Below are 26,519 nucleotides of genomic sequence, written 5' to 3'. Positions count from 1 at the left end.
TGGCAGATTTGTCTGGTTTCCAGGCTACCTGTTCTCTACAATGTCACCCTCATGATCAGTTTGTCATTGTCACAAGTGTCAGGTTCCACGTTCAGAGACATACCCAGACACCCAGACACATACCCTCCAGGGCAGAGGGGAGCCTGGCAGTGTCAGGTCAGCAGACTGTGGCATGACAGTAGATGTTGCCCAACTCGCCACCTTATCACATGTTCGTCAACTACATTTTTTCACTGAGGAAGACTAAGCCATGATGACTAAAACTATGACTAAATATATTGACAATTTCACAATTTCATCAACAAATAAAAACTAGACTAAAATGTTAAAATAGCACATCTACAGGAGGAGCTTGTAGATTGACTATTTTCAGCAAGTGAAAAATGATGACGCACGCCATCAAGGCCCGCCAAAATACATTTTAGTCGACTAAATCAACTGTAGATTTAGTCGACTAAAATCTTATATTTAGTTGACTATAAACTAACACTAAAACATTCCAGGTTACAAAAATGAGACTAAACCTAAATTAAAATTATTCAAAAGACTACGACTAAAACTAAATCAAATGTTGCTGTCAAAAACAACACTAGTTCACAATGTGTCTGTTCTCTTCCAATCATCTAGCAACAAAGCACTCTTCATTTGTGTCTAATAGTGTGATTTGAGATGAGATGTAAGCTGTGAAATAATTTTGTTTTACAGAGTTCCAATGCAAAAATCTTCCTATTGCCCCACAATGAGACAATGAAATGTGACAGAAATAAGGGTAAAAGGTTATGGTCCGTCAAATTATAACTGTAATAGTCTAGACTCATTTAAATGCCAGATCTTACTTCTAATTAGCCAGTGCATTGAGTGAGAACTGTGAGTTAGATGAGACATTAACTCTAACCAAAACACATAATCATGATTCATGTATTTATGTAACTTTATGTAATTACTGCTTCTCTACTAATACACCTCGGTCTAATAAATAAGATAATATGAACACGAGTGTCTGTGCAAGAGAATGCACTGTAGCCTACTTCTGTTTAAGTTCACCTGCAGGACTGTATACTTTGGCGTTGGGCAATAATATGGAGAGGGATGAGATATGTAGAGTGTAAAGTAACTACGTTTACTGAAGTATTTTCATTGCGACGGCAGGTCGCATTTACTATGAAATCGTATGTTTTTGTCCCTCAGTCAGTCAGTCAGTCAGTGTATCACTCAAAATCGTGACATCACATGACATCATCAGTGATGTAGATCCCTGATGTCATAGTAAATGCGACCTGCTGTCACAAATAAGATCCCTGATGTCATAAATATTGGCCAGATACTCTACATCTGACCTCAAACCTCAAACTCTTACTGTAGATCTCCATATGGATACATGTCAGAACCTGTTCTGACATTCCATATGTTGATCCTTCCCCATCCATCCTTCCTCTTCGATGTCTCCCTTTTCACTGATACGTGTCCATTCAAATTCTAGACGGGCCTACCCCAAAGTTATTAGTGCAGCCGCGCCCGGCAGCCGGTGAAAACTAGAGTTCTCAACAGGCCCGAGAATTAAAGCCTGGCCCTACCTGGGCCCTCATCAAACCCTGTATACTCAAGATACTGCCCCCACTGCCACCCTTAGATCTCCATACAGTATATGGAGCAGACCTGTACACTCAAGACGCTCCATATACAGTGTATGGCCAGTACAGAATTCATTCCGTATGTTGATCCTACCCCCCATGCCAAAGCGCCAGCGCTCGCCCAGCAGTCTGCTGTCACCCAGGCGAATGCGTGCACGACGACCCCTGAGGGTTCTCGCCCTCAGGCGTCTTACTGGTTGTTCTACACTTTTACTTCTACTCAACTACATCTCAGAGGCAAACATTTTTCTTTGAAAACTTTAGTTACTAGTTACTTTGTTGATTAACTGATATCATCTGAGAGAACTATCTGTCTATCAGTCAGCATATACCTCTCTCTTTTCCTAATCCTCATTGTAGTGCCTGGCTGTCTTTCTAATTATGCGTATGTACCACCTGTCTTTCCAATTGTATTTATGTATTACCTGTCTGTCTGTCATTCTAGCCGTAGCCTACTCACGCAGTGCCTGTCTGTGGCCCTGTGTGTCTGTCTATTGGTATAGCCTTGGTTAGTCGTCTAATTGCTTTCTTCCGTCCGTCCGTCCGTCCGTCCGTCCGTCCGCCCGCCCGTCCGCCCGCCGGCCCGCCCGTCCGTCCGTCCGTCCGTCCGTCTGTCTGTCATCAATGCGAGCAAGACAAACACAATGTTCATAATCAATCCCTCTCCTTCCAAATGATATCTATCCCAGTGTTTACACTTCAGATCCTATTAGCTCTGTTGTCAGGGGCGACCAATCAGGTGTGACGGCATCGACGGGAACCAATGGGCTGTGACGGTATCATTAGCTTTAGAGGCGAGGGAACGGCACAACAAACAAAGCAGCGCGGCTCACCGGTGGAGAGCGATGTGTTAGATTTTCTATTAGGACCCTGAAAAACAAGCTGGGAGAGAGAGAGAGAGAGAGAGAGAGAGAGAGAGAGAGAGAGAGCCATGGGAATATAATAAGTAGGCCTATATAATATCACCACCACAGACAGGGCCCTCTTGTAATATTATTCCAAGAGGGCCATGTCTGTGGTGGCGATATTGGGCTGTCAAATATCCATTTATCATGTCATGACTGTATGAGTGACAGGATGTACGTAGTAGAGTGACATTCCATTTGATCTGTACCCTCACACTATTGTGAGACACATATTGCCCTGAAAGCTTGTCTTTGATGACACGCTCGGCTCACTCCTCGTGTATTGAAGGAAGCATGAGCCGGGTCTCTCCCCAGGTTGGGAGAGGGAGAGAGCGCCTAGGATTATAGTTTTGTCACAGTCCCAGGCAGGGCTGTGTTTTTCTTGTCTGTCTCTGTCTTGTCAGTGTCTGTGCTATGTGTGGGCGTGTGTGTGGGCGTAGGCTTGGCTCCATTTACCACTTGGCTCACCTGTTTCCAGTCCCTTCATTCTCTCCAATCTACGCTCCTGCCTGCCATCAGCTATAAAGCCCCGGCCTTCCCACTTCACCGATCGCCAGATTGTTGAATCAACCACAGTGACCACACCTGCCTGCCTCCTGCCTGCCTGCCTGCCAGCCCATGCACTGACCTGCCTGTTTGCATCTTGCCCTGCCTGCCAGTTTGTTTAAATAAACACCCTTGAACTGTCGAACTTTTGTCTGTGTCTGCATTTGGGTCCGCCAGTTCTTGGTACCGTGACAAGTTTAGGCCAGAGGTGCCCACACTTTTTTGACTTGAGAGCTACTTTCAAAATGACTAACCACCAATAAAATATTATCCAATATTATCCAACTTGAAAACAAAGTATTGCATTGTGGGTTTGAGCTAACAGGCCCTTTTTTATGTCAATCAAGTCACCAATACAAGTGATATTGCATATTTAAATATGCAATATATTTTTAGGGCATGTCATGTGATCTACCTGCAAAGCCTTTGTGATCAACTGGTAGATCACAATCTACCTTTTGGGCAATTGGCACTGGATGAAAAAATTTGTTACAAAATTGTGGGGTAACAAAATGAGAGTAAAATACCTTCCTTAATTGTCACTTCACCTGGAAAAGGGGGACTGTCCGACAGATGCGTGGCCAGTTAAGACTTGCCCGTGGCTCCCGACATGTGTTGCCGGTTAAAACTCACCCATGGCTTAGGTTTAGGTTTCTGGTTAGGTTTGGGGTGTTGGACTAATGGGGTGTGGGACTAATGCATGTCGGACTGTTAGTACGTCGGACCAAACGCATGCATCCAAAGCGATGAGAGTTGGCTCAGGATGCAGGCGCTCCTGGGCTTTGGGGACAGGAGGACATAGAAGAGAAAACACGCTTGTTTTTGATGCTGTTGGAATCCAGAAATGCATTGAATTCCTATAAGCTTCACTTCAAATGGACCATATGTTTTTTCCCATCACAGCCTATAAGATTTACACAGGCGAAACGCGGGATGCGAAATGACACCTGCGTTATTTTCTACTCAATGTTCAGAGCTTCCAATGTACAGTCTGTTAAGTGGAAGCATTTAAAAAATGTGGGGATCCAACACGTATCCTGTCACTCTGTCAACTGAATACGCGCGTGCGTATCTGTGACACGCACACACGCACACACACACACACACACACACACACACACACACACACACACACACACACACACACACACACACACACACACACACACACACACACACACACACACACACACACACACACACGCTCTCTCGGTTATGTACAAATCGTTGCAATCTTCCTGCAATAAACTTGTCTGATCAAAGCATTTTGTCAACAAGTAGATCAAACTATTTCACATTTGATATTCACGCACGCACGCACGCACGCACACACACACGCACGCACTGTCTTACAAGCCAGGGAACAGAAGGGCACCCAAACACCCCCCGGGGGACCACACACACACACACACACACACACACACACACACACACACGTCGCGGCGCTAGCCTCCTCCTCGCAGCATGAATCATTTTATTAGCGTGCGGTAATCAGAGAGAGACACAATGAACCCTAATGGGATTATTTGTCAGGACTAAATGAAGGGAAGACGTAACGGGATTATGTTTGTCTGACAGTCACAAACCACAAGCCCTGTGGTCCTCCTCGTCAGCTATCACACAGATCTGTGTCAGAGCGGCCGTGCTATTATCCCGTCAAAACCGGGAAAGCTTTTTTTTTGATTTTAGCGTTGGCTATTCAAAAATAGTATACAAGCGCGACACGTCTGCTTTTTTTGAACATCTTTGAAAAATCTTCAGAAATGTGTGAGAACCGGTGTTCATTTAGATGTAGTTTTAGTCATGTTTTAGTCACTTGAAATGTTTTAGTTTTAGTCTATTTTTGTTCGACTAAATCTACCTTTGATTTGGCAGGCCTTGATGGCGTCGAAATGGTTGATTTTACACTTGGTTGCATGGTGAAAATAGCAGCTGTACAAGCTCACCACACATTGTAGCACTGATGCGCTATATGTGAGCTCAGAGCTTGTACTGTAGATTTGCTATATAGCGCAAACAAAAAAACGAAACAGTGACTTGTCTGTTAGTTCTACTGCATTTCTTCTCCCTAAACATGTTTGTCTAGTTTTTATTTGTTGGCGGAATTGTCAATGCATTACTCTTAGTTTTAGTCCTCGCAGCTTAGTATTTATTTAGCTTAGTATTTATTCTCATCATAGCGTTCAAATCATCACTGATCCGTGTTGTTTTAGATTGTAGCGTACACGGCTACACGCTCCACAGCGCGTCACTTCGAGCTTGTACATCTGCTGTTTTTGAACATTTTTGAAAAACATCTTGAAAGTGCGAGAACCACTGATTTAGAAAGGTATTTGTAGAATCAGCCCTCTAAGGTCTTAATGGGTTATATAGCTTCACCACTGCTGTGTGGGCTGAACACGTATTATGGCTCCAACCCGGGAACAGAGGCCTGCAGCAGAGGGAGTGTTAATGAGATAAGACAAGTCATGACGATGTGAGGTACACACACCTCCATCACCTCATACACACACGGTGCAGCAGTGACAGCTGATACATGCCACCGCAGGGCCCTGCAACGCTGTGCTGTATCGCAGAGCCACACAGATATAAACACCCATTCCTCATCCAGGCTCCGTTCCGCTAGACCGCCACATGCACAGTGCTCATGTGGCGGGCGGGGGGGTTGGGGGGGGGGGGGGGGGGGCTGACCCTTTATCGGTCGGTCGGTATCTCAGAGAGTGTGCCTTGGTATCTTACAACCTCACAACGTGTTGGGAATTGAATTTGCAACTTTTTCAATTTGTGATCATTAGGTCCCAGTTAGGGTTTTTTGGTGTGACTATGGTCATGCCAGACCCCTGAACAGCATTTTGTGCAATGTTTGGTGAGGATTGGAGGACGCCTCAGGTGTGACTATATTCATGGCGTTCTTGCTTCCTTCAGTCCATTGTTGCTAAGCAGCTGGACAACCCGGTCTGTGGGTTGGCGCATTCCAGCAACTTGCAGTGTAAAAACTAAGGTTTCCATTGCGAGATTGTGGAATATTTTAGACTCGCAAGTGAGTGTCATACGCTAGCTCAACAAAGTGACTACAGTGGAGCTTATATAACAATGACATAAAAAAAACATTTAAAAGTAAATAGCTGAGAGGAGCGTGAGACGAAGCAGCCGCTTCTTCTTACGTGGCAGCATTTTGGATGAACAGTGTTTGTATCGAGTTCGGTGCAGTTTGTTAGCCAGACACCTGAAATTTCCTTTCATTCAGGACATGTTTTTTGAGTAGCCTTTGCTAGCGATTCAGGGCTGGAGCCAGGCTAGCAGATTGTAGCAACAGTGTGCCTGTGGTCCCTGGGGGTCAAACGTGGCCCCCTGATGTGACTATTTTATTCTATTCTATTCTATTCTATTCTATTCTATTCTATTCTATTCTATACTATACTAGTCATGGCAGACCCCTGACCATGCAGTTTGGCGCAACGGTGCGTCTTGCAAGTCTTTATTTTTCGACGTTCGAACGCAGTTTCGGGAGAAGAGTCCTCCTTCCTTATCAAACTCACCTGCCTTCCATTATCTCCTGGCCAATCCTGCCACAATCACCACAGTATAAATACACCTGTGCGCCGTCAACTACCTGTTCTCACTGCCTACGTGGTCGAGAACAATCCCTCCATCCACCCCTTCCACCTCCATCTCCAATTCTCCATAATCACACTTCTCTCCTTCTCTTTCAGGAACCCGGGCAGTACCGGAGCAGAGACGTCCGCTCTCCGAGCACGCATACACGGCGTCCTCTCCAGAGTCTCACCCATCCCGGGTTCCCCTCCTCCCCCCATTTATCATTCAATAAACTGTTAAACTTGAGCGAAGGTGTGGTCTCTTACTAAGTGAAAGGCACTTTTAATACCGGATGGTCAACCTGAACGGGAACAATCCGTTTCTATAAACCAGGCATTACTTTGCAGGAGAAGAATGAATGTTTCAAAAAGCCTTTGGGGACAGTGAGTACGTACCTGCCCTGCGCTCCTCTGTACTCTGGTCTATTCTCACTCTGCATTATACGTTTGCCCTTCCGTATAATGAGTAACAGCAGCCTTCGCGTAGCCCTTCTCCCTCCACCCGCTTATCCTTAATCTGCAGATTGATTCAATTCGATCTAATACTGCAATAAGTGAACTGAATTAAGGGATCACAGCTTACATCTTCCACCTGGACTCACATATTACAAAAGATAATAGGATTGAATAACCGTCGCTGTCGGGGCGGAAACCTTGCAACTCCATATTTTAATTTTGTATGGGCTTTTGCTGGGCTTCCGTTGTTGATGCTAAATAATTAGCGTCAATGCTAGCGAGCTAAAATGAAGCCATCCTTGCTCTAGAAAGCGCCAATGTTTCCATCTAAACCACCGGATAATCAGCAAAGACCTCCGAACATCGCTCATTTTATCCAAACTACGGAGAGCTCCGTAGATTAGGAGTTATTCAGCTTTTAGTCAGCCTTTATAATGGGATGCGGACGGAGGCGTCTAGGTTCACTAAAGAAAGAAAGGCCGAGCCAAAATAATAATGAAAAAATAGAAATCGGCGATCGGGTTTGATAGCGATAATAAAGCTTATCTGACGGATCAATCCGCCAGGAGCAGAAGGTTATTACATTTCTTATGGCGGAGCATTACGCCAAAAGCAGTAAGTCTGTTAAACTTCTTTGCCTTTTTTTTACTATTTTGAAAAACATTTCTGAATAGTTCAATTAGCCAATCTACAAGCTCACAACGTGTAGATGTAGATCGCTAGTTGAATTGTTAAAAAAAAAAATCAAGATATATTAAAAAAAAAGGTAAATAAGTTTAGGTATAAGGGCTTTAGCATGGACGAAAATAGAGCCCATATTGTCTGACCCCCTAACTGTACCACGTCCCTCTTTTCCCTCTATAAATAGAGCCCATATTGTCTGACCCCCTAACTGTAAATAGAGCCCATATTGTCTGACCCCCTAACTGTAAATAGAGCCCATATTGTCTGACCCCCTAACTGTAAATAGAGCCCATATTGTCTGACCCCCTAACTGTACCACTTCCCTCTTTTCCCTCTATAAATAGAGCCCATATGGTCTGACCCCCTAACTGTAAATAGAGCCCATATTGTCTGACCCCCTAACTGTAAATAGAGCCCATATTGTCTGACCCCCTAACTGTACCACTTCCCTCTTTTCCCTCTATAAATAGAGCCCATATTGTCTGACCCCCTAACTGTAAATAGAGCCCATATTGTCTGACCCCCTAACTGTAAATAGAGCCCATATTGTCTGACCCCCTAACTGTAAATAGAGCCCATATTGTCTGACCCCCTAACTGTACCACTTCCCTCTTTTCCCTCTATAAATAGAGCCCATATGGTCTGACCCCCTAACTGTAAATAGAGCCCATATTGTCTGACCCCCTAACTGTAAATAGAGCCCATATTGTCTGACCCCCTAACTGTACCACTTCCCTCTTTTCCCTCTGTTTGCGATCTAATCTCCATGCTCCGTTGGCAGGAGAGGCGGACGGCGAAAGTTGAGTCATTCTTTCAAAAACGAATCAAACACTTTTGTCGCAAAGTGAATGCGTTTATCCTGCCAACTGTGGACTAGGAAAATTACTTTTCCTGTGTAACTTCACTTTTCTGTCGCTGCACGGTAAATACTAAATATACCCTGGGACGCAGCCAGCTGGTTTATGTTTGAGAGAGAGAGAGAGAGAGAGAGAGAGAGAGAGAGAGAGAGAGAGAGACACACACACACACACACAGTCTTGTTGGATAATACAGCAGATCTATGAGGGCAATGGTGCAGACAAAATAATATTACTGACACCAAACAGCTTGTTTTTGTGTATATGAAATAAGGAGAGAGGGAGGGAGGGAAGGAAGGAAGGAAGGAAGGAAGGAAGGAAGGAAGGAAGGAAGGAAGGGAGGGAGGGAGAGAGAGAGAGAGAGAGAGAGAGAGAGAGAGAGAGAGAGAGAGAGAGAGAGAGAGAGAGAGAGAGAGACAGAGACAGAGAGAGAGAGAGAGAGAGAGAGAGAGAGAGGGAGAGGGAGAGGGAGAGGGAGAGGGAGAGGGAGAGGGAGAGGGAGAGGGAGAGAGAGAGAGAGAGAGAGAGAGAGAGAGAGAGAGAGAGAGGAAAGAAAGAAAGAAAGAAATCCTGATTGGATAAAGTGGTGTCCGACTCCCGGCCTAAAAATGCATTTTCTGTTTAATAAAAAGCTGGAGACATGGAGACTCCTATTACTGAAGAAAAACTCTATAGCAATGAGTACTATCACCATACTTATTTTAACCAAAGAGAATCCCTTACTCTATACCTTTAACTACAGTATACCTGAGAGTAAATGTACTTAGTTACTTTCCACCGGTGATTGGATAAAATATAAATGAAGTCAATAATGTATGTGGAAGGGATAAGGACACAGGGTATGAGCAGAAGAATACAACGCTGTAATCCCATCCAGTCTAACAGATAGAGCAGAGCTCTGCTATTGTCACCGTTCACTAAGGAGATTGAATAGGAGCTCTGAAAATCGATAGAAACCATTCAGGTCCATTTTAGACGCTCACATCAATCACAGAGGTACAAGAGAGCCACGCCACACCGAAGCTGGACCGTCCACAACCAAGAGAGGTGCGTGTGCGTGCGTGCGTGCGTGCGTGCGTGCGTGCGTGCGTGCGTGCGTGCGTGCGTGCGAGAGAGAGAGAGAGAGAGAGAGAGAATCAGAAGCAATTCTTAGGCTGAAGGGGGACAAAATACACTGATGCTGAATCCAATAGTTTGAGAATGTTGAAGTTGAACCTTTGTTGTGAAGCAGTCTGTGTTTTTCATTCTCTTTCAATGCTTTGGTTAACGCCATTGATTGCCCGTTCACTCCCTAATCACTACGGTTTCGGTTGCCGTAAAGAAACAAAAAGCCAGGCTGAAAGAGGAGAGGGAGAGGGAGGGAGAGAGAGAGAGAGAGAGAGAGAGAGAGAGAGAGAGAGAGAGAGAGAGAGAGAGAGAGACAGACAGACAGAGAGGCACACACTAGACAAAACAGGAGCATCAGACCGACAGATCAGCAGAGACAGACAACAACAAGTTAGTTACTGACTGAGTGCCTGAGTGGGCCTGGTAGTGGGTAGGCCGTGACCCAAAATAATAAAAGTCTGCACAACAGCATTGCTCCTGTGTTTGATTTAGTTTTAGTCTGTCTTTAAATGTTTTATGAATCAGAAATGTCAATGCTGTCTGCAGTAACTGGTATTAAAAATGGCGAAACACCGCTAAATAAATAATTTAAGAATGCAATATTGGAGGAAGAAAATCCAAATCCACCTCCAGCCTGCAGCCGAATACTCAAGGCGCTTGTCACGAGGATTACGGTGAGCACATTAATGAGCCCAAATAATGACTTGCTAAGTCAGTAACGTCGTGGACCTGTCGTCAACTTGCAGGAGAAGTTGTAGAGGAGCTGGCAATGCAATCAAAACAAGCAAAAGTTTGTCCTTTTCTAATGACTGAGATTTCGCTGGTTGGAATAAGCAGGGGTGTGCACAGATAGACAGTAAACACCCAAGTGGTGCTAAAGTACATAACTTTAGTAACTTTCGCTTTCTGGACAGCAAAGTGCCCTTTTGAAAGTTAGTTTCTGTACAGTTTGTTCATTTTATTTTTGTTTTGTACTAATATTATTTATGGCCCAAAATCTATAAATGTCACACACTATTAAGGCAGCTGACAGTTCCATGTGCCGCACAAGGTGCCCCTTTTACCACTTGATCTGCTGAGCACATACCCCTCAAAATGTCTGTGCACGCCACTGAGCTTCAGCTATGTGTTCTATAAACCATGCAGCTATTTCCAAGAGGTGTTAACATCTTTGGGGAAACAACTGCATGGTTTACAGATGAACACAAATGTGCAAGGATGGATAGAGACTGGAAACATCTGAGCCAAGCCCGAGCCTCTTTTGAACACCAGCTTAGTAAAACCATCAAAATGCACGAACCACACTGCTGCTATCCAGTACAGACAGCACCATAAAACTGGGTGCTGAGGTGAGTGAGGTCCTACCGTATCAATCAAACAGAGGAGATGAACGTATCATTGTGGAAAGAAATTGCACACGCACACAAGCACATTAAAGTACATGGTGCTGCTGATTAGTGTGGTTGCCCCGAAGGGCAAAACAAATCGTTTGCGTGCGTGCGTGTCCTGGGCATGACGTTAAACTGCTCCATTGTAACTACCATCGCCAATGTAGTACGTAGGTGCATGGATGCATTTGCAACTTCTGTGGACTATGTAACTTTCATACAAGAAGGCACTATTCACCAGTGGAATCAGTCAACGCTACCCGACGGCCGCTCCCATGAACAGCTTACTGGGAAGAAAGGCAAGGTAGACTCGGCGGCCTCCCAGCGGTATGTCCGTGTCCGTCCGCTGTCGGACTAACCCCGGAATAGCAATGGGTGGACTTCCAGGCACATGCACCAGAACAACTACAGAGAGCGCTTTAACACTAAGCAACAGAGCAAGACTAAGAACTTTGTTTCCTATGGTGATTCCTAGGACATAAGGTACCCACGGACTGGTTGTCGGAGGGTTTCGACAACTTCGGATGCCTGCCCAAAGACGAAGCAGAAAAGGCTGGCAAAGTGTGCCATCTCTCCTGCCCTATATGGCAGAGCTGCCACTGCTTCTGCTTGTGCCCATGGAGTGCTGAGTGACATGTGTGTTGTATCATGAGGACATGTCCATGAGTTTGTGAATGTAACCTTTACTGCACCTAAACTATTTGTGTTCCTGTATGTCAGACAGACAGACAGACAGACAGACAGACAGACAGACAGACAGACAGACAGACAGACAGACAGACAGACAGACAGACAGACAGACAGACAGACAGAGAGGCACACACTAGACAAAACAGGAGCATCAGACCGACAGATCAGCAGAGACAGACAACAACAATCAGTTAGTTACTGACTGAGTGCCTGAGTGGGCCTGGTAGTGGGTAGGCCGTGACCCAAAATAATAAAAGTCTGCACAACAGCATTGCTCCTGTGTTTGATTTAGTTTTAGTCTGTCTTTAAATGTTTTATGAATCGGAAATGTCAATGCTGTCTGCAGTAACTGGTATTAAAAATGGCGAAAGACTATGTATGCTCTCCCTATGTGTGTGGACACAAATAAATTGTTAGAGAGAGAGAGAGAGAGAGAGAGAGAGAGAGAGAGAGAGAGAGAGAGAGAGAGACAGAGAGAGAGACAGTGAGAGAGATAGTTGTTCATAAACAAGCCTGAAATACCTGTCTGCCTATACCGTAGCTCCATACATGTAGCTACTCAATAGTAAGCAAGCCTTAAGGCATCGAAATCCCTGTATCCTCACTTCTCGCATTCGTGTGTATGAACTGTCAAATCCTCAGTGTCAATTTTACGCATCTTTAACACATCTCACCTCCAGAACTGACGTGCAAATAGGCTTCTACTGTAGGACAAAACATCGATATGAGCCACTCAGCCAAGCCCTGGTTCAGGTCTGTTCACCTTCTCTGTGAGGTTCATGTGCAGCCGCTCCTATAACGTTGTTGTTTTCCCCCTCACAGCAAAAGCACAATTTTCTTTTCCAGCAATAGGTACAGATAAAGATGTGCAAACAATCTCCTCTCTGAACTGTTCCTTGAAATGAAATACAATAAAAAGTCAGAGAAGCGTGCGTGCGTGCGTGCCCGTTCATTCGTGCGTGCGTGTAGAGTGTGCTAGCATACTTATGTGAGTTGTGGTCGAGGTCGATGTGGTCGACCAGCCGCCTGCTGCTGTACAGAGAGGGCACGTTTCTCCTCACAGACAGCAGACTGTGGCAGAACTTCACCCCCATGTCCTGCAGCTCTCTGGTGCCTGTCTGCAAGCCCTGGAAGGACGGACACGCACACACACACACACAGACATAGACACACACACACACACACACACGCACACACACAGACACACACGTGTGCGAGAGTCAGCATAAGCACATCAGCACATCATGATTTATGGGTGCCACAGGAACGGTTCTCCGCTCAGCTATAAACTGTTAGGCTACTTAACAAGTCAGCGGGTAAAAGTCTGGAGGCAAAAATAACCGCGTTATCTGTGAGTGCTGATGACAAGTTTGTTAGCTTGTTACCTTTCAATTATGTTTTCTTCTGGCATTTCACACTAGATTAATTTGCACGCCTCAAAGCCATAATTTCTCATCCAAATTGGTAATGACATTTAATTAAGAATACCAAAAAAACATGTAATCAGAAAAGTGCCCCAAACTGTCAAAATTTAAATAAAAAAAACTTGAAATGATATGACGTTTAGTTCCGCTTGAAGTGAGGTTCCACACTTGTCACCTGAGTGGCGCGCTACGAGCTTGTAGGTCTGCTATTTTTGAAAAATCGTGAAAATATTTATTTCAGAAAACTGGAGGATTTAGAAGATTTCTTTTTTAATTTTGAGGTCAGGCCTAAATGGGTTAAACCATAGAATATGTCGCTGAGTGGAGTCCCCCAAGGTTCTATCCTTGGCCACCTCCTTTTGTCCCTCTTCTTCATCTCTTTCCGTGAGATGTATACTTATGGCAGAATGTTCACCTATTGGGCGCCCGATGGCCAAGCGGTCCAGGGCAGCGCATGCCACATGTAGGCTTTGGCCTGACAGCGTGTCGCGTGTTCGAGTCCCGTTCATGACGACCTTTGCTGCATGTCTCTCCCCTTCTCCCTCTTTCCTGTCTTATCTTCACTTGATACTATCAATAAAGGCAGAAAAACTAAAAACAAATGTTCACCTATTCCTCATAATGTGCACCTATAGTATCATGACATCATGCCTTGAGTCGGGTCGGTGGTAAAGCTACTTCCATGTGCTTAGAATGGACTGTGTTTCTATACAGGTGTCAGTTTAAAGGTTGTGACTTACCAGCCCCTCCTCTCTAGCGCTTACTCTACAGTTTACAGGTTGTGACTTACCAGCCCCTCCTCTCTAGCGCCCCCTCTCTGCTTACTCTACAGTTTACAGGTTGTGACTTACCAGCCCCTCCTCTCTAGCGCCCCCTCTCTGCTTACTCTACAGTTTACAGGTTGTGACTTACCAGCCCCTCCTCTCTAGCGCCCCCTCTCTGCTTACTCTACAGTTTACAGGTTGTGACTTACCATCCCCTCCTCTCTAGCGCCCCCTCTCTGCTTACTCTACAGTTTACAGGTTGTGACTTACCATCCCCTCCTCTCTAGCGCCCCCTCTCTGCTTACTCTACAGTTTACAGGTTGTGACTTACCATCCCCTCCTCTCTAGCGCTTACTCTACAGTTTACAGGTTGTGACTTACCATCCCCTCCTCTCTAGCGCCCCCTCTCTGCTTACTCTACAGTTTACAGGTTGTGACTTACCATCCCCTCCTCTCTAGCGCCCCCTCTCTGCTTACTCTACCGTATAACCACACATTTCACTACATCTTTTTTATGAGGGTTGCTAGCCCCTCCTATATTCAGCTATTAGGGTAGATTTTCGTCTTACACAAATATTAAATTCCCATTGACAATGCATGGAGAATTGTACGTCATAGTGTCTGAACAAATCGGCTATTTTCGTCTTACACAAACATTAAATTCCCATTGACAATGAATGGAGAATTGTACGTCATAGTGTCTGAACAAATCGGCTATTTTTGTCTTACACAAACATTAAATTCCCATTGACAGTGAATTGAGAACTTTACGTCAGTGTCTGAGCAAATAGACATAGTTCCCATATTGCATCATGATGATGTGCGTACGATGATAAGAGCGCCCCTCACTTCACACGGGTGGTATTTTTATCATCCACTTTCTCCCACCATCATCCATCCATCTCTTTCTATTCCCCATCCTCTATTCACCATCCATTCATCCTGTACCCCCCCCCCCCCCCCCCTCCACTCTCTCTATCTCTCCCCTCAACCCCCCCCCCCCCCCCCCTCTCTCCATTGCATCTGCAGATAAGTGGAATGCAGCTGCATGGCCTGCATGCAAAACAGCATGGCGTGCCCGAGGGTGTGTGTGTGTGTGTGTGTGTGTGTGTGTGTGTGTGTGTGTGTGTGTGTGTGTGTGTGTGTGTGTGTGTGTGTGTGTGTGTGTGTGTGTGTGTGTGTGTGTGTGTGCGTGTGTGTGTGTGTGTACGTAAGGAAAATGTGCACAAGCGTGTGTCTGTACACGCTTGTGCATGTGTGTTTAGTTTCACAATAGATGGTCTATTTCCCACGAGACCCTTAATGTATTGACCCAATCAGCTTTGTCAGTGTGTGTGTGTGTGTGTGTGTGTGTGTGTGTGTGTGTGTGTGTGTGTGTGTGTGTGTGTGTGTGTGTGAGAGAGAGAGAGAGATGGGTCTTCAATAATTTAGAGCATACGGAAGGTTTACATGTGCCGCATGTATAGAGACCTTGCCTTTTGCCTTCGAAACAGAATCAATGGCTATGTTCTCTCTCTCTCTGTGTGTGTGTGTGTGTGTGTGTGTGTGTGTGTGTGTGTGTGTGTGTGTGTGTGTGTGTGTGTGTGTGTGTGTGCGTGAGCGCGTCTGTCTGTCTGTCTGTCTGTCTGTCTGTCTGTCTGTCTGTCTGTGTGTGTGTGTGTGTGTGCGTGTGCGTGTGTGCGTGTGTGATCCCAATTATCTCTCCTCTCCTTGTCTTTCACTTCTCTTCATTTCCGTCACATTTGCCCCAACCCCCACCTCCTGTTTTCTTCTCTCAACCTCCACCAGCTCCTCCTCTCCTGCCTCATCTCCTCTATCTCCACATCACCTCCTCTCTCATCAGCATTCATTTACTGCCATCAACTCCTCTCATACTCTCCTCTCCCCAATTCCCTCCCACCCCCCCAACACACACACACACACACACACACACACACACACACACACACACACACACACACACACACACACACACACACACACACACACACACACACACACACACACACACACACACACACACACACACACACACACACACACACACACACACACACACACACACACACTCCTCTTCCCCGACCCTTTCCTCTTTCTCTTCCTCTCTGTTAACCCTATTCTTCAAATGTTTTGAATAGAGAAAATAACTGACGCAAAAAGCTCACAACCCAATTCTTGTAAACCTCCCCCGTGTCGTTGTTCCCTCCTCTCATCGTCTCTTCCCTGATTCCTTCTGCTTCCAAATGCCAAAATTGTTCCATCGTTTCAATGCCAGGCTGCAATTGTCACTGATTGTCACGTTCAACCTGACATTTCAGCGAGCAGTCGATCCGCAGAATAGTAGATTCAAATTGGCGATGTGAAGCATCATGCATAATATGCTAATAGAAAAACAAGTGTCACATGTCAATTAGAATGGTTCTCAAAGCGGGGTCCTATTTGACAATAGCCCATCTTGCGGAAACATTTTAACAGCACAAATCTTGCATGGTGGGGGGTGGGGTCCCTGGCACAACATATTTTTAGATGGGGTTCTGTGGCAAAAATACATTAATTTGAGGGGAAAGTTTGTGCTGCACTGTGCAACAGTGTTGATTAGGTCGACTAATACTACGACGAAACATGTTTGTCGACTACCTTTTTTCACTGACGGAAACTAAATGGAAACTAAATGAAAACTAAGCTATGATGAGTATATGATACTAAATATATTGAAAATTTCGTCAACAAATAAAAACTAGACTAAAATGTTAGGAAGGGACTAGTGGACAAGAGATCGAGTATAAGTAAAAGACACAAGTAATTTTACACTTGGTTGCAGGCTGAAAATAGCAGATCTGCAAGTGTAAAATCAGCCATTAGGACGGCATCAAGGCCCACCAAAATACATTTTAGTCAACTAAATCAACTGTATGATTTAGTCGACTAAAATCTTATGATGTTTAGTCGACAAAAACTAGATTAAAACTAAAACATTCCATGTGACAAAATCAACACTGGTCCAGCTGATGTTTGGCCACCGTCTACAAATTCACTGTTTTGCCAAAGATTGATAATTTGCATTGCAAAACAATATGATGCAAAGACAAACAATAAGATATGTTGCTCTTTAAATTTCGATATACTTACGATTTTTTGATGCAGTTACTATATTGTTACACCCCTAATACAGTATATACTGTATAGTATACTGTACCAAGGTTTAACCCATTTAGGCCTGACCTTGAAATTTAAAAAAAATCTTCTAAATCCTCCAGTTTTCTGAAATAAATATTTTCACGATTTTTCAAAAATAGCAGACCTACAAGCTCGTAGCGCGCCACTCGGTGGCGCGCTATGAGCTTGTAGATCTGCTATTTTTCAATAGCTAAATTATAACAATGTTTAAAACACCAAAAGGGGTTCCCACCCAAAATGGGTTAAAGGTGATACGTTTCCCTGTACTGCAACTTTAGATATAATAAGGTGTCAGTGAAAGATTGCATTTAGTTACACTTTTAAATTGAAATGTAAAATATCTTTGGGGTGTGTCTTTGCAACTCCACACAACACAACACAACACAACACAACGCAACGCAACGCAACGCAACGCAACACAACACACAAACCAAGATTGATTACTGTTTTTGTTTTTTTTCATCATTTTTCAGTCAGAGGAATGCATTAGAGACAGTCCTGACATTGCAGACACAATAGACGTTGCAGAATCTGAGCTGCTGGGTGACATTTTCAACATTTTCCAACATTTTTCAAAAGATTTTCAACATTTTTCAAAAGATTTTCAACATTTTTCATCATTTTTCATCATTTTTTCAACATTCTTTCAACATTTTTATCATTTTTCAGTCAGAGGAATGCATTAGAGACAGTCCTGACATTACAGACACAATAGATGTTGCAGAATCTGAGCTGCTGGGTGACATTTTCAACATCTTTCAAAAAAAATTCAACATTTTTCATCATTTTTCATCATTTTCATAATTTTTCAGTCAGAGGAATGCATTAGAGACAGTCCTGACATTGCAGACACAATAGACGTTGCAGAATCTGAGCTGCTGCGTGACATTTTCAAAAAGAAATCATCATTTTTCATCATTTTTCATCATTTTTCATCATTTTTCAGTCAGAGGAATGCATTAGAGACAGTCCTGACATTGCAGACACAATAGACGTTGCAGAATCTGAGCTGCTGCGTGACATTTTCAACATTTTTCTTTTTTTTTTCAAAACATTTCATCATTTTTTCATCATTTTTAAATTTAAATTAAGACTTTAAAAAAAAAAACTCTGCCGCTAGCTAGCTGCCGTCACTTTAAGAGGAGTTTGCCCGCCCCTCTGCCCCATACACACACTCAACACACACACTTCAGTATCATTAGCACAAGCACTGCAGTGTTTACCTCTCGCCAGAATCATTTACATGTCGGGAGTGACGCAGTACAAAGTCACAAATTACATCCGAACTTTGGATGGCTGAAGATCCACCAAGAACAGCTCTCCTGTATTCCGACTTATGGAGGTTTGAAAATCCTGCTCGTAACCGAGGTAAACGGTGATCAGATTTTACGTCCCATAGCTGGCGGTGACGGAGGCGTTGCATAGCAACTGGATCAATGTTAAAAGCTGCCGTAGGGCTCAACCATTATATACACGGAGTATAGGTTGGGGTCCGTATATATACGGACATATATACGGACCAAGCAAATAATGTCCCCTAGCTGGGGGGTACGTATATATACAGACTTGACAGAGAGAATTTACTTTCCATGTCCTCCACATTTCCTTTAGTAAAATAAAACTTATTTCATCCTTCTATACCCCCCCCCCCCCCCAATGGAAGCCTAATAACACCTGCAAAAATAAAGAAAAAAGATGAATATAAAAATGGAGTGTGCTCAGAATAATGTTATGCAGATAAACACCCTGCCTGCACTCAGAAAAGCTGATTTGTCAGAGATAGGAATTAATAATAGACTTAAATGTCACCGCAGAGCCCTTGGCTGTGGCTGTTGGACACGTAAAGTGGAAATAATAAATAAACAAAGATGGCAAATATGAGTTTATGGCAAAAATGCTGGAAACTGAAGTCAGTTGAGTCTAAAAATACTAGATATGGCTTACGACAATGCACCGGCGTAGGGTCCATTAGGCCACGCGGGCCGTCAGTTTAGAGCTTGCCCAGTCTTACTTCGAAGACAGGGGGCGAAAAAACAAGAACAACAACAAAAGATAGCCTACTTTGACAGCCCTGGTGCATGTACATTAATGTAAGTAGCAAACTACAGCATGCATGTTTTAAATGGTCACCCATTAGTACGTCGGCAAAACCGTTCACAGCTATCGGCCGGAGATGCACCACAATTCTTAAATTCTTCAGAATTGCAAGGGATTAGTGTGATTGATTGCCCTCTTAGGCAACCACACTAATCTCCATGAATTCAAGGCTTTGTGGGGTGTATAAAATTAATGATCGAAAATAAGTAATTTTTGGGGTGAACTATATAGTCCTTTAGCATGCTACTGTAGTCGAGCTCTAGGATAAATGAGGGTAATGCATCAGAACTTTGTTGCAATAGCTTCCAAAGACAAACTCCCGGAGGAGGACTGTGAAGACAAACTCGTTCCTCCGTAATGCAACAGAGGAATGATTCTTAGGTTTCTTGCTATGATGTATTGAATAAAGAGAGACACAAAAACGCACACCTCACTGTGGCAAGTGGAGATATCCATCAGCAGTGGTGAACATCTATCAGGGAGCAAAGTTAAAGCAAGAGCCACTGATGAAATGACTCCAGTTTAATCCATTTTTGTTCTGGCCTTCCACCTTCAGTATATAGCTCTATTTTATTTCCCATCTGTATTTGCTGAGTCACTTGTTTGTTCATTCTTAATAGATCTGCTATTTTTGAATAGCCAAACAATGTGCTATATAATATATGTACGTAGCTAACATCTAAAATTACACATTTTGAGATCATGGTCCACGGCCAAATACATATACATTTGGTGGGTCCTTGAAATGAAAAAGTTTGAGAACCACTGATAGGAAAACTAACAAATAAAAGACATTTGCAGAATCCGCCTCAGGTCTTAATTGGCCATAACTGTGAGATGGGAACGAATGGGAACGAATGGAGTTGGACCCATAAGGGTCAATGAGGGTCAGCGGAACCCACTATGAGAAACAGTGGCTTAAATGATGACATTATTTTAAGGGAAAGCAGTATGTGAAAATGTATGGAACTCATTAATAGCCTACTTGAAATGATTTGCATTGTCCAGTAAAAAATAAATGTGGAAAGGTGTGTTTAGAAGCTTGTTCATTAGAAAAGTGGCAGAGATGATAGACGATTATAGCGGCCAGATAAATCAAAAATAATTAGTGATCTTGTTGTTGTCACGAGTTTACCCCAACAGCATTGTAAGTGTGAATAAAAGTCTGTCCCAAAGTTAACCAAGGACTATAGCAGAACTTACAACGTACAGAAAGGCCTTACCAGGGACAGGTGTCTCAGAATAGACTCGGCTATAGAAACCCCAAACACAATGCAACGGTAATGGTTTCGTGTTTTTATGACTTGATATATTTTTGTATTGTCCAATTTGTCCCTGTCAAATAATTAATTAATACAAATAAATAAAATTTTTTATTTTTGGTTTAATTTGTTTTTAGTTCAATGTTTGTTTTGATGTGCTTTTTAAATGTGTTTGTGTTTCAGCTGTTGCGATGCAACCGTTTCCTAGGAAACGATTCATAATGATTCATTCCGTCTCTGGTAATCAGCTCACGTTCCCTTCATGTTTGTATAACATGAAGATCGATGATAATGTGGGCAGACATGCCTCACAGCAGTGGATCTCAACCTTTTCATTTGAAGGACCCGGGGGCCACAACAAGGACCCTCAGTTTGATATGCATTAGGCTGCCGACCCCCCCGTCCCCCTGAACTAGTAAATGACCTGACCCCAATTCAACAAATCATAAGTCATATGTCAATAATAGACAAAAATAGAGTGCAGAGAAAACAATGTAGTGCTTCATGGTAACTGTATGGATACCAGGTAAACATCACATCTAGTGTAGATAAACACCATGCTATATCTATAAATCACATTCTTAGTGTTTCTAAACCAGTGGTTCTCAACCATGGGCCTGGACCCGCAGGGGGTCCCCACATGATGAAAAACGACAAACAAACTATACTATACCATAACAATTGGTCAAACATTATTGGACAAATTGTCAAATAATATAAGGTAATAAAAGAAAGGGGGGGAATGTGAAAATAGCCTGCGAGGCGTTGTGAACTTGCTGATCTGCTAGTTTCACAATATGTATCTATCCTTCCCCCCCTCTGCCACCCAGGTGGAAGAGCGCATCACTGCATGCCTGGCTGACATCTCACAGTGGATGTCTTCCAACTACCTCAAGCTGAACCCAGACAAGACTGAGCTTCTGTTCTTCCCAGCTAAGACCGTTCCTCCCAGCTTAGACCGTTCCTCACCCAGGAGTCAGCCCAGCTCCTAATCCAGACAACAGTCTTGTCAAAACTTGACTATTGTAACTCCCTCCTTACTGGCCTACCGGCATGTGCACTTAAGCCCCTCCAACTGATCCAAAATGCCGCAGCCCGCTTGGTCTTCAACCAGCCAAAATTCTCACACGTCTCCCCCCTTCTCCGCTCCGTCCATTGGCTCCCGGTCGCTGCCCGCACAGAATACAAAACTCTACTGCCTGAAAAGGTTGACTACCATTGACCTAAACAACCTGAAAAGGTTGACTACCATTGACCTAAACAACAGACAAGATTGTACCATACGTAGGTGTAGTAGAGCACAATCAGCATTGAACAAATAATTCCTGGACTATTATGTGATGATCAGACTATTGATGATGATGATGATGTTGTCTTCCTCTTCTCATTATGGACACTGATGGTCAGATCAGTGCACAGGCTTTATAATGTAAATCACCTCTTTGAAAACCTTTGTGTCCTATTCTGCCTCTGTGGTCTGCTCAAGAGTCGTGACAATCTCAGGACGTTTGCTATTCATTAGATAGTGGAGAATCACAGTTGAATAGCTTCGCTGTTCCCGTCCACAATTGAAAAAAGAACTTTTTATCAATAGAAAGTGAAAGATTCCAGACTCTAATTAAAATGCTCAAATTAGGTCCATGTCACAATCTACATGGACCTAATAAAGTGCATCCACCTATAAAGTGGAGAAAACGGCATACATTATTCTTCTAAACTAGAGCGGTGCCCGTTGGGCACTGGCCTACTTGGAACGATGCATGTTCGAAATGAATGCCCCACCCAGTTATTATGTCTGTGTCCCTTTTATGCCCATATATGGAGTTCTTCGTCAGGCATGCCCAAATATGGAGTCTATGCAGATGTCAGAACAGTCATTATGATGTCAGAACAGGCCAGCTGAGCTCCATATATAGAGATATACCGTAGGGGTGATCAGGTCGCACGCACGCACGCACGCACGCACGCACGCACGCACGCACGCACGCACGCACGCACGCACGCACGCACGCACGCACGCACGCACGCACGCACGCACGCACGCACGCACGCACACACAGAGTACATACCTTGTATATTCCTTGGTCACAGCCATTGTAAGTGCTCTCCATGGTATAACTCCTCAGAACCCCGATCTCCCTCCAGACCACCACCCTGGCTGTGGCAGAACGAGACTTCTCCACCTGGAAGGTAGAAGGTAGCCTTTAAGAAAATCACTTTGGGGTTTTCTTTCTTTTTTTAACATACAATATTTTGAAAAGTATGTTGAGATCAGGAGGGTTTAGTGTGACTTTATTACACTGCTTTGTGGCACTATGCAGTCTATTATTCCCTGATTTAAGCAGATCAACTGTATCAATAACAGACGCAGAAACTTAGAAGCTCTCCTACAATATGTCATCTAAAATTAATTATTGATTTCTTTCACAAAAGTAATAAGTGGGATTACCGCTTTCCCCTGTCAGGGTTTATTTTATAATAATGTACCTTATTATACGTGTGTGTGTGTGTGTGTGTGTGTGTGTGTGTGTGTGTGTGTGTGTGTGTGTGGGGGGGGGGGGGGGGGGGGTGATTATCATCATTACCTGATAGTTGCAGCTGTTGAAAGAGAAGGCTGGAGCGAGACGATCCAAGGTCTTAGGGATAGTCTACACAGAGAAAGAGAGAGAGATTGATTGATTGATTGATTGATTGATTGATTGATTGACAGTTTGCCAAATGTACAGCGGTACAGTTATACAATCATGCTAAAAATAAGCCTTGCCGAGCCATGATCCCATATAGGGCCCGTAGGGCAGAAGCCTATCTCCTGTTTCCTTAGCGTGAGGCTAAGGAACACCACCTGGACATAACGCTAGTATGTCGCAGGGACTTACTGTACCCCCAATCCAACCCTTGATGCTGAGTGCCAAGCAGGGAGACTCTGGGTCCTATTTTTTCTGAGTCTTTGGTATGACCCGGCCAGGGATCGAACCTCGACCTCCCAGTCTTAGTGCGGACACTCTTAACCATAAGGCCACTGAACCTGGTTCATGCTAAAAGTATAACACAAAAATCCCTGAGGGCTTGTTTCCATTGTGCTCCTATGTATTCAATTCATCAAGACAAATAAAGATATCAAATACTATACAAGATATCATCAATATGTCACCCTGGGCGCGTTCCTGGGGGTCTGGATGTTCCGGGGGACCCCCTGGGGACCCCCACACGGTAACTGTCATTTCTCAAAGATTTTTTCCAAAAATAATCAAAGTACAGTACAGTACAGTACAGTACAGTACAGTACAGTACAGTACAGTACAGCACGTGCGTGCGTGCGTGCGTGCGTGCGTGCGTGCGTGCGTGCGTGCGTGCGTGCGTGCGTGCGTGCGGCAGTCACCCTGTATCCAGGGTCCTCCTTCAGTCCTACAGTATCAGAGCCAGACTGTGTGTGTGTGTGTGTGTGTGCGTGCAGCAGTCACCCTGTATCCAGGGTCCTCCTTCAGTCCTACAGTATCAGAGCCAGACTGTGTGTGTGTGCGTGTGTGCGTGCAGCAGTCACCCTGTATCCAGGGTCCTCCTTCAGTCCTACAGTATCAGAGCCAGACTGTGTGTGTGTGTGTGTGTGCGTGCAGCAGTCACCCTGTATCCAGGGTCCTCCTTCAGTCCTACAGTATCAGAGCCAGACTGTGTGTGTGTGTGTGTGCGTGCGGCAGTCACCCTGTATCCAGGGTCCTCCTTCAGTCCTACAGTATCAGAGCCAGACTGTGTGTGTGTGTGTGTGTGTGTGTGTGTGCGTGCGTGTGGCAGTCACCCTGTATCCAGGGTCCTCCTTCAGTCCTACAGTATCAGAGCCAGACTGTGTGTGTGTGTGTGTGTGTGTGTGTGCGTGCGTGTGGCAGTCACCCTGTATCCAGGGTCCTCCTTCAGTCCTACAGTATCAGAGCCAGACTGTGTGTGTGTGTGTGTGTGCGTGCGTGCAGCAGTCACCCTGTATCCAGGGTCCTCCTTCAGTCCTACAGTATCAGAGCCAGACTGTGTGTGTGTGCGTGCGTGCAGCAGTCACCCTGTATCCAGGGTCCTCCTTCAGTCCTACAGTATCAGAGCCAGACTGTGTGTGTGTGCGTGCGTGCAGCAGTCACCCTGTATCCAGGGTCCTCCTTCAGTCCTACAGTATCAGAGCCAGACTGTGTGTGTGTGTGTGTGTGTGCGTGCAGCAGTCACCCTGTATCCAGGGTCCTCCTTCAGTCCTCCAGTATCAGAGCCAGACTGTGTGTGTGCGTGCAGCAGTCACCCTGTATCCAGGGTCCTCCTTCAGTCCTCCAGTATCAGAGCCAGACTGTGTGTGTGTGTGTGTGTGTGTGCGTGCGTGCAGCAGTCACCCTGTATCCAGGGTCCTCCTTCAGTCCTACAGTATCAGAGCCAGACTGTGTGTGTGTGTGTGTGCGTGTGGTAGTCACCCTGTATCCAGGGTCCTCCTTCAGTCCTACAGTATCAGAGCCAGACTGTGTGTGTGTGTGTGTGCAGCAGTCACCCTGTATCCAGGGTCCTCCTTCAGTCCTCCAGTATCAGAGCCAGACTGTGTGTGTGCGTGCGTACCCTGTATCCAGGGTCCTCCTTCAGTCCTCCAGTATCAGAGCCAGACTGTGTGTGTGCGTGCGTACCCTGTATCCAGGGTCCTCCTTCAGTCCTACAGTATCAGAGCCAGACTGTGTGTGTGTGTGTGTGTGTGGCAGTCACCCTGTATCCAGGGTCCTCCTTCAGTCCTACAGTATCAGAGCCAGACTGTGTGTGTGTGTGTGTGTGTGCGTGCAGCAGTCACCCTGTATCCAGGGTCCTCCTTCAGTCCTCCAGTATCAGAGCCAGACTGTGTGTGTGTGTGTGTGTGGCAGTCACCCTGTATCCAGGGTCCTCCTTCAGTCCTCCAGTATCAGAGCCAGACTGTGTGTGTGTGTGTGTGCAGCAGTCACCCTGTATCCAGGGTCCTCCTTCAGTCCTCCAGTATCAGAGCCAGACTGTGTGTGTGCGTGCGTACCCTGTATCCAGGGTCCTCCTTCAGTCCTCCAGTATCAGAGCCAGACTGTGTGTGTGCGTGCGTACCCTGTATCCAGGGTCCTCCTTCAGTCCTACAGTATCAGAGCCAGACTGTGTGTGTGTGTGTGTGTGGCAGTCACCCTGTATCCAGGGTCCTCCTTCAGTCCTCCAGTATCAGAGCCAGACTGTGTGTGTGTGTGTGCGTGCGGTAGTCACCCTGTATCCAGGGTCCTCCTTCAGTCCTCCAGTATCAGAGCCAGACTGTGTGTGTGCGTGCGTACCCTGTATCCAGGGTCCTCCTTCAGTCCTACAGTATCAGAGCCAGACTGTGTGTGTGTGTGTGTGTGGCAGTCACCCTGTATCCAGGGTCCTCCTTCAGTCCTCCAGTATCAGAGCCAGACTGTGTGTGTGTGTGTGTGTGTGTGTGTGTGTGTGCGTGCGGTAGTCACCCTGTATCCAGGGTCCTCCTTCAGTCCTCCAGTATCAGATCCAGACTGCCACAGAGTCTCCTTAATGCTGCAGCCGTACAGAAACACGTTCTTCTTCCTGGAGTGACCGTGATAGTCACAGAACACCTGGACACACACGCACACACAGACAGAGACACACGCACGCGCACGCACACACGCATACGCACACACACACACGCGCAGAGTACAGTTAGACAAATCACACTGTGTATGTACACATTGAAAGAGACAGACACGGCATACTAGGTATGTGTACTCATATTGAAACAGACAGACGGACGGACGGACGGACAGACAGACACATTTAGTGTGCACTTTTTTGAACAGTTAAATGTGTCTGAATGGGAAAATAGATACACTGTAGGTCACTGCTCATCTTTCACTAACTATACAGCTATTTGATATTCTTCATGCGTTTAGTCATATTCTCATTCAAAGGTTTACCATCTAAG

At 45.0% G+C, this 26,519-nt stretch overlaps 2 protein-coding genes across 2 annotated transcripts in view; both read right to left on the bottom strand.

Annotated features, from left to right (window-relative positions):
* Window positions 1-24,005, bottom strand: part of LOC306923287 (cytosolic carboxypeptidase 1-like) — a 46,271-nt gene extending 22,266 nt beyond the window's left edge. The window contains exons 1-4 of the mRNA XM_079501333.1: window positions 23,964-24,005; window positions 23,170-23,232; window positions 22,654-22,767; window positions 12,845-12,987 (exon numbers count right to left, since the gene is read on the bottom strand). Coding sequence (XP_079357459.1) covers window positions 12,845-12,987; window positions 22,654-22,695 — 185 coding nt within the window. The 5' untranslated portion in view covers window positions 22,696-22,767; window positions 23,170-23,232; window positions 23,964-24,005. The remainder of the gene's footprint in view (window positions 1-12,844; window positions 12,988-22,653; window positions 22,768-23,169; window positions 23,233-23,963) is intronic.
* A 2,061-nt stretch (window positions 24,006-26,066) lies between these two features.
* Window positions 26,067-26,519, bottom strand: part of LOC306923159 (cytosolic carboxypeptidase 4-like) — a gene marked incomplete at both ends in the record, with an annotated part of 122,152 nt that continues 121,699 nt past the window's right edge. Inside the window, 2 exons of the mRNA XM_079501187.1 lie at window positions 26,067-26,091; window positions 26,126-26,172. Of these exons, the coding sequence (XP_079357313.1) occupies window positions 26,067-26,091; window positions 26,126-26,172 (72 nt within the window). The remainder of the gene's footprint in view (window positions 26,092-26,125; window positions 26,173-26,519) is intronic.

This window comes from Electrona antarctica (genome assembly GCF_951216825.1).
Source record: "Electrona antarctica genome assembly, chromosome: 5".
Classification (NCBI taxonomy): Eukaryota; Metazoa; Chordata; class Actinopteri; order Myctophiformes; family Myctophidae; genus Electrona; species Electrona antarctica.
The sequence above is the reverse complement of the archived record's forward strand: the minus strand, read 5'-3'. Positions and strand labels throughout refer to the sequence as shown.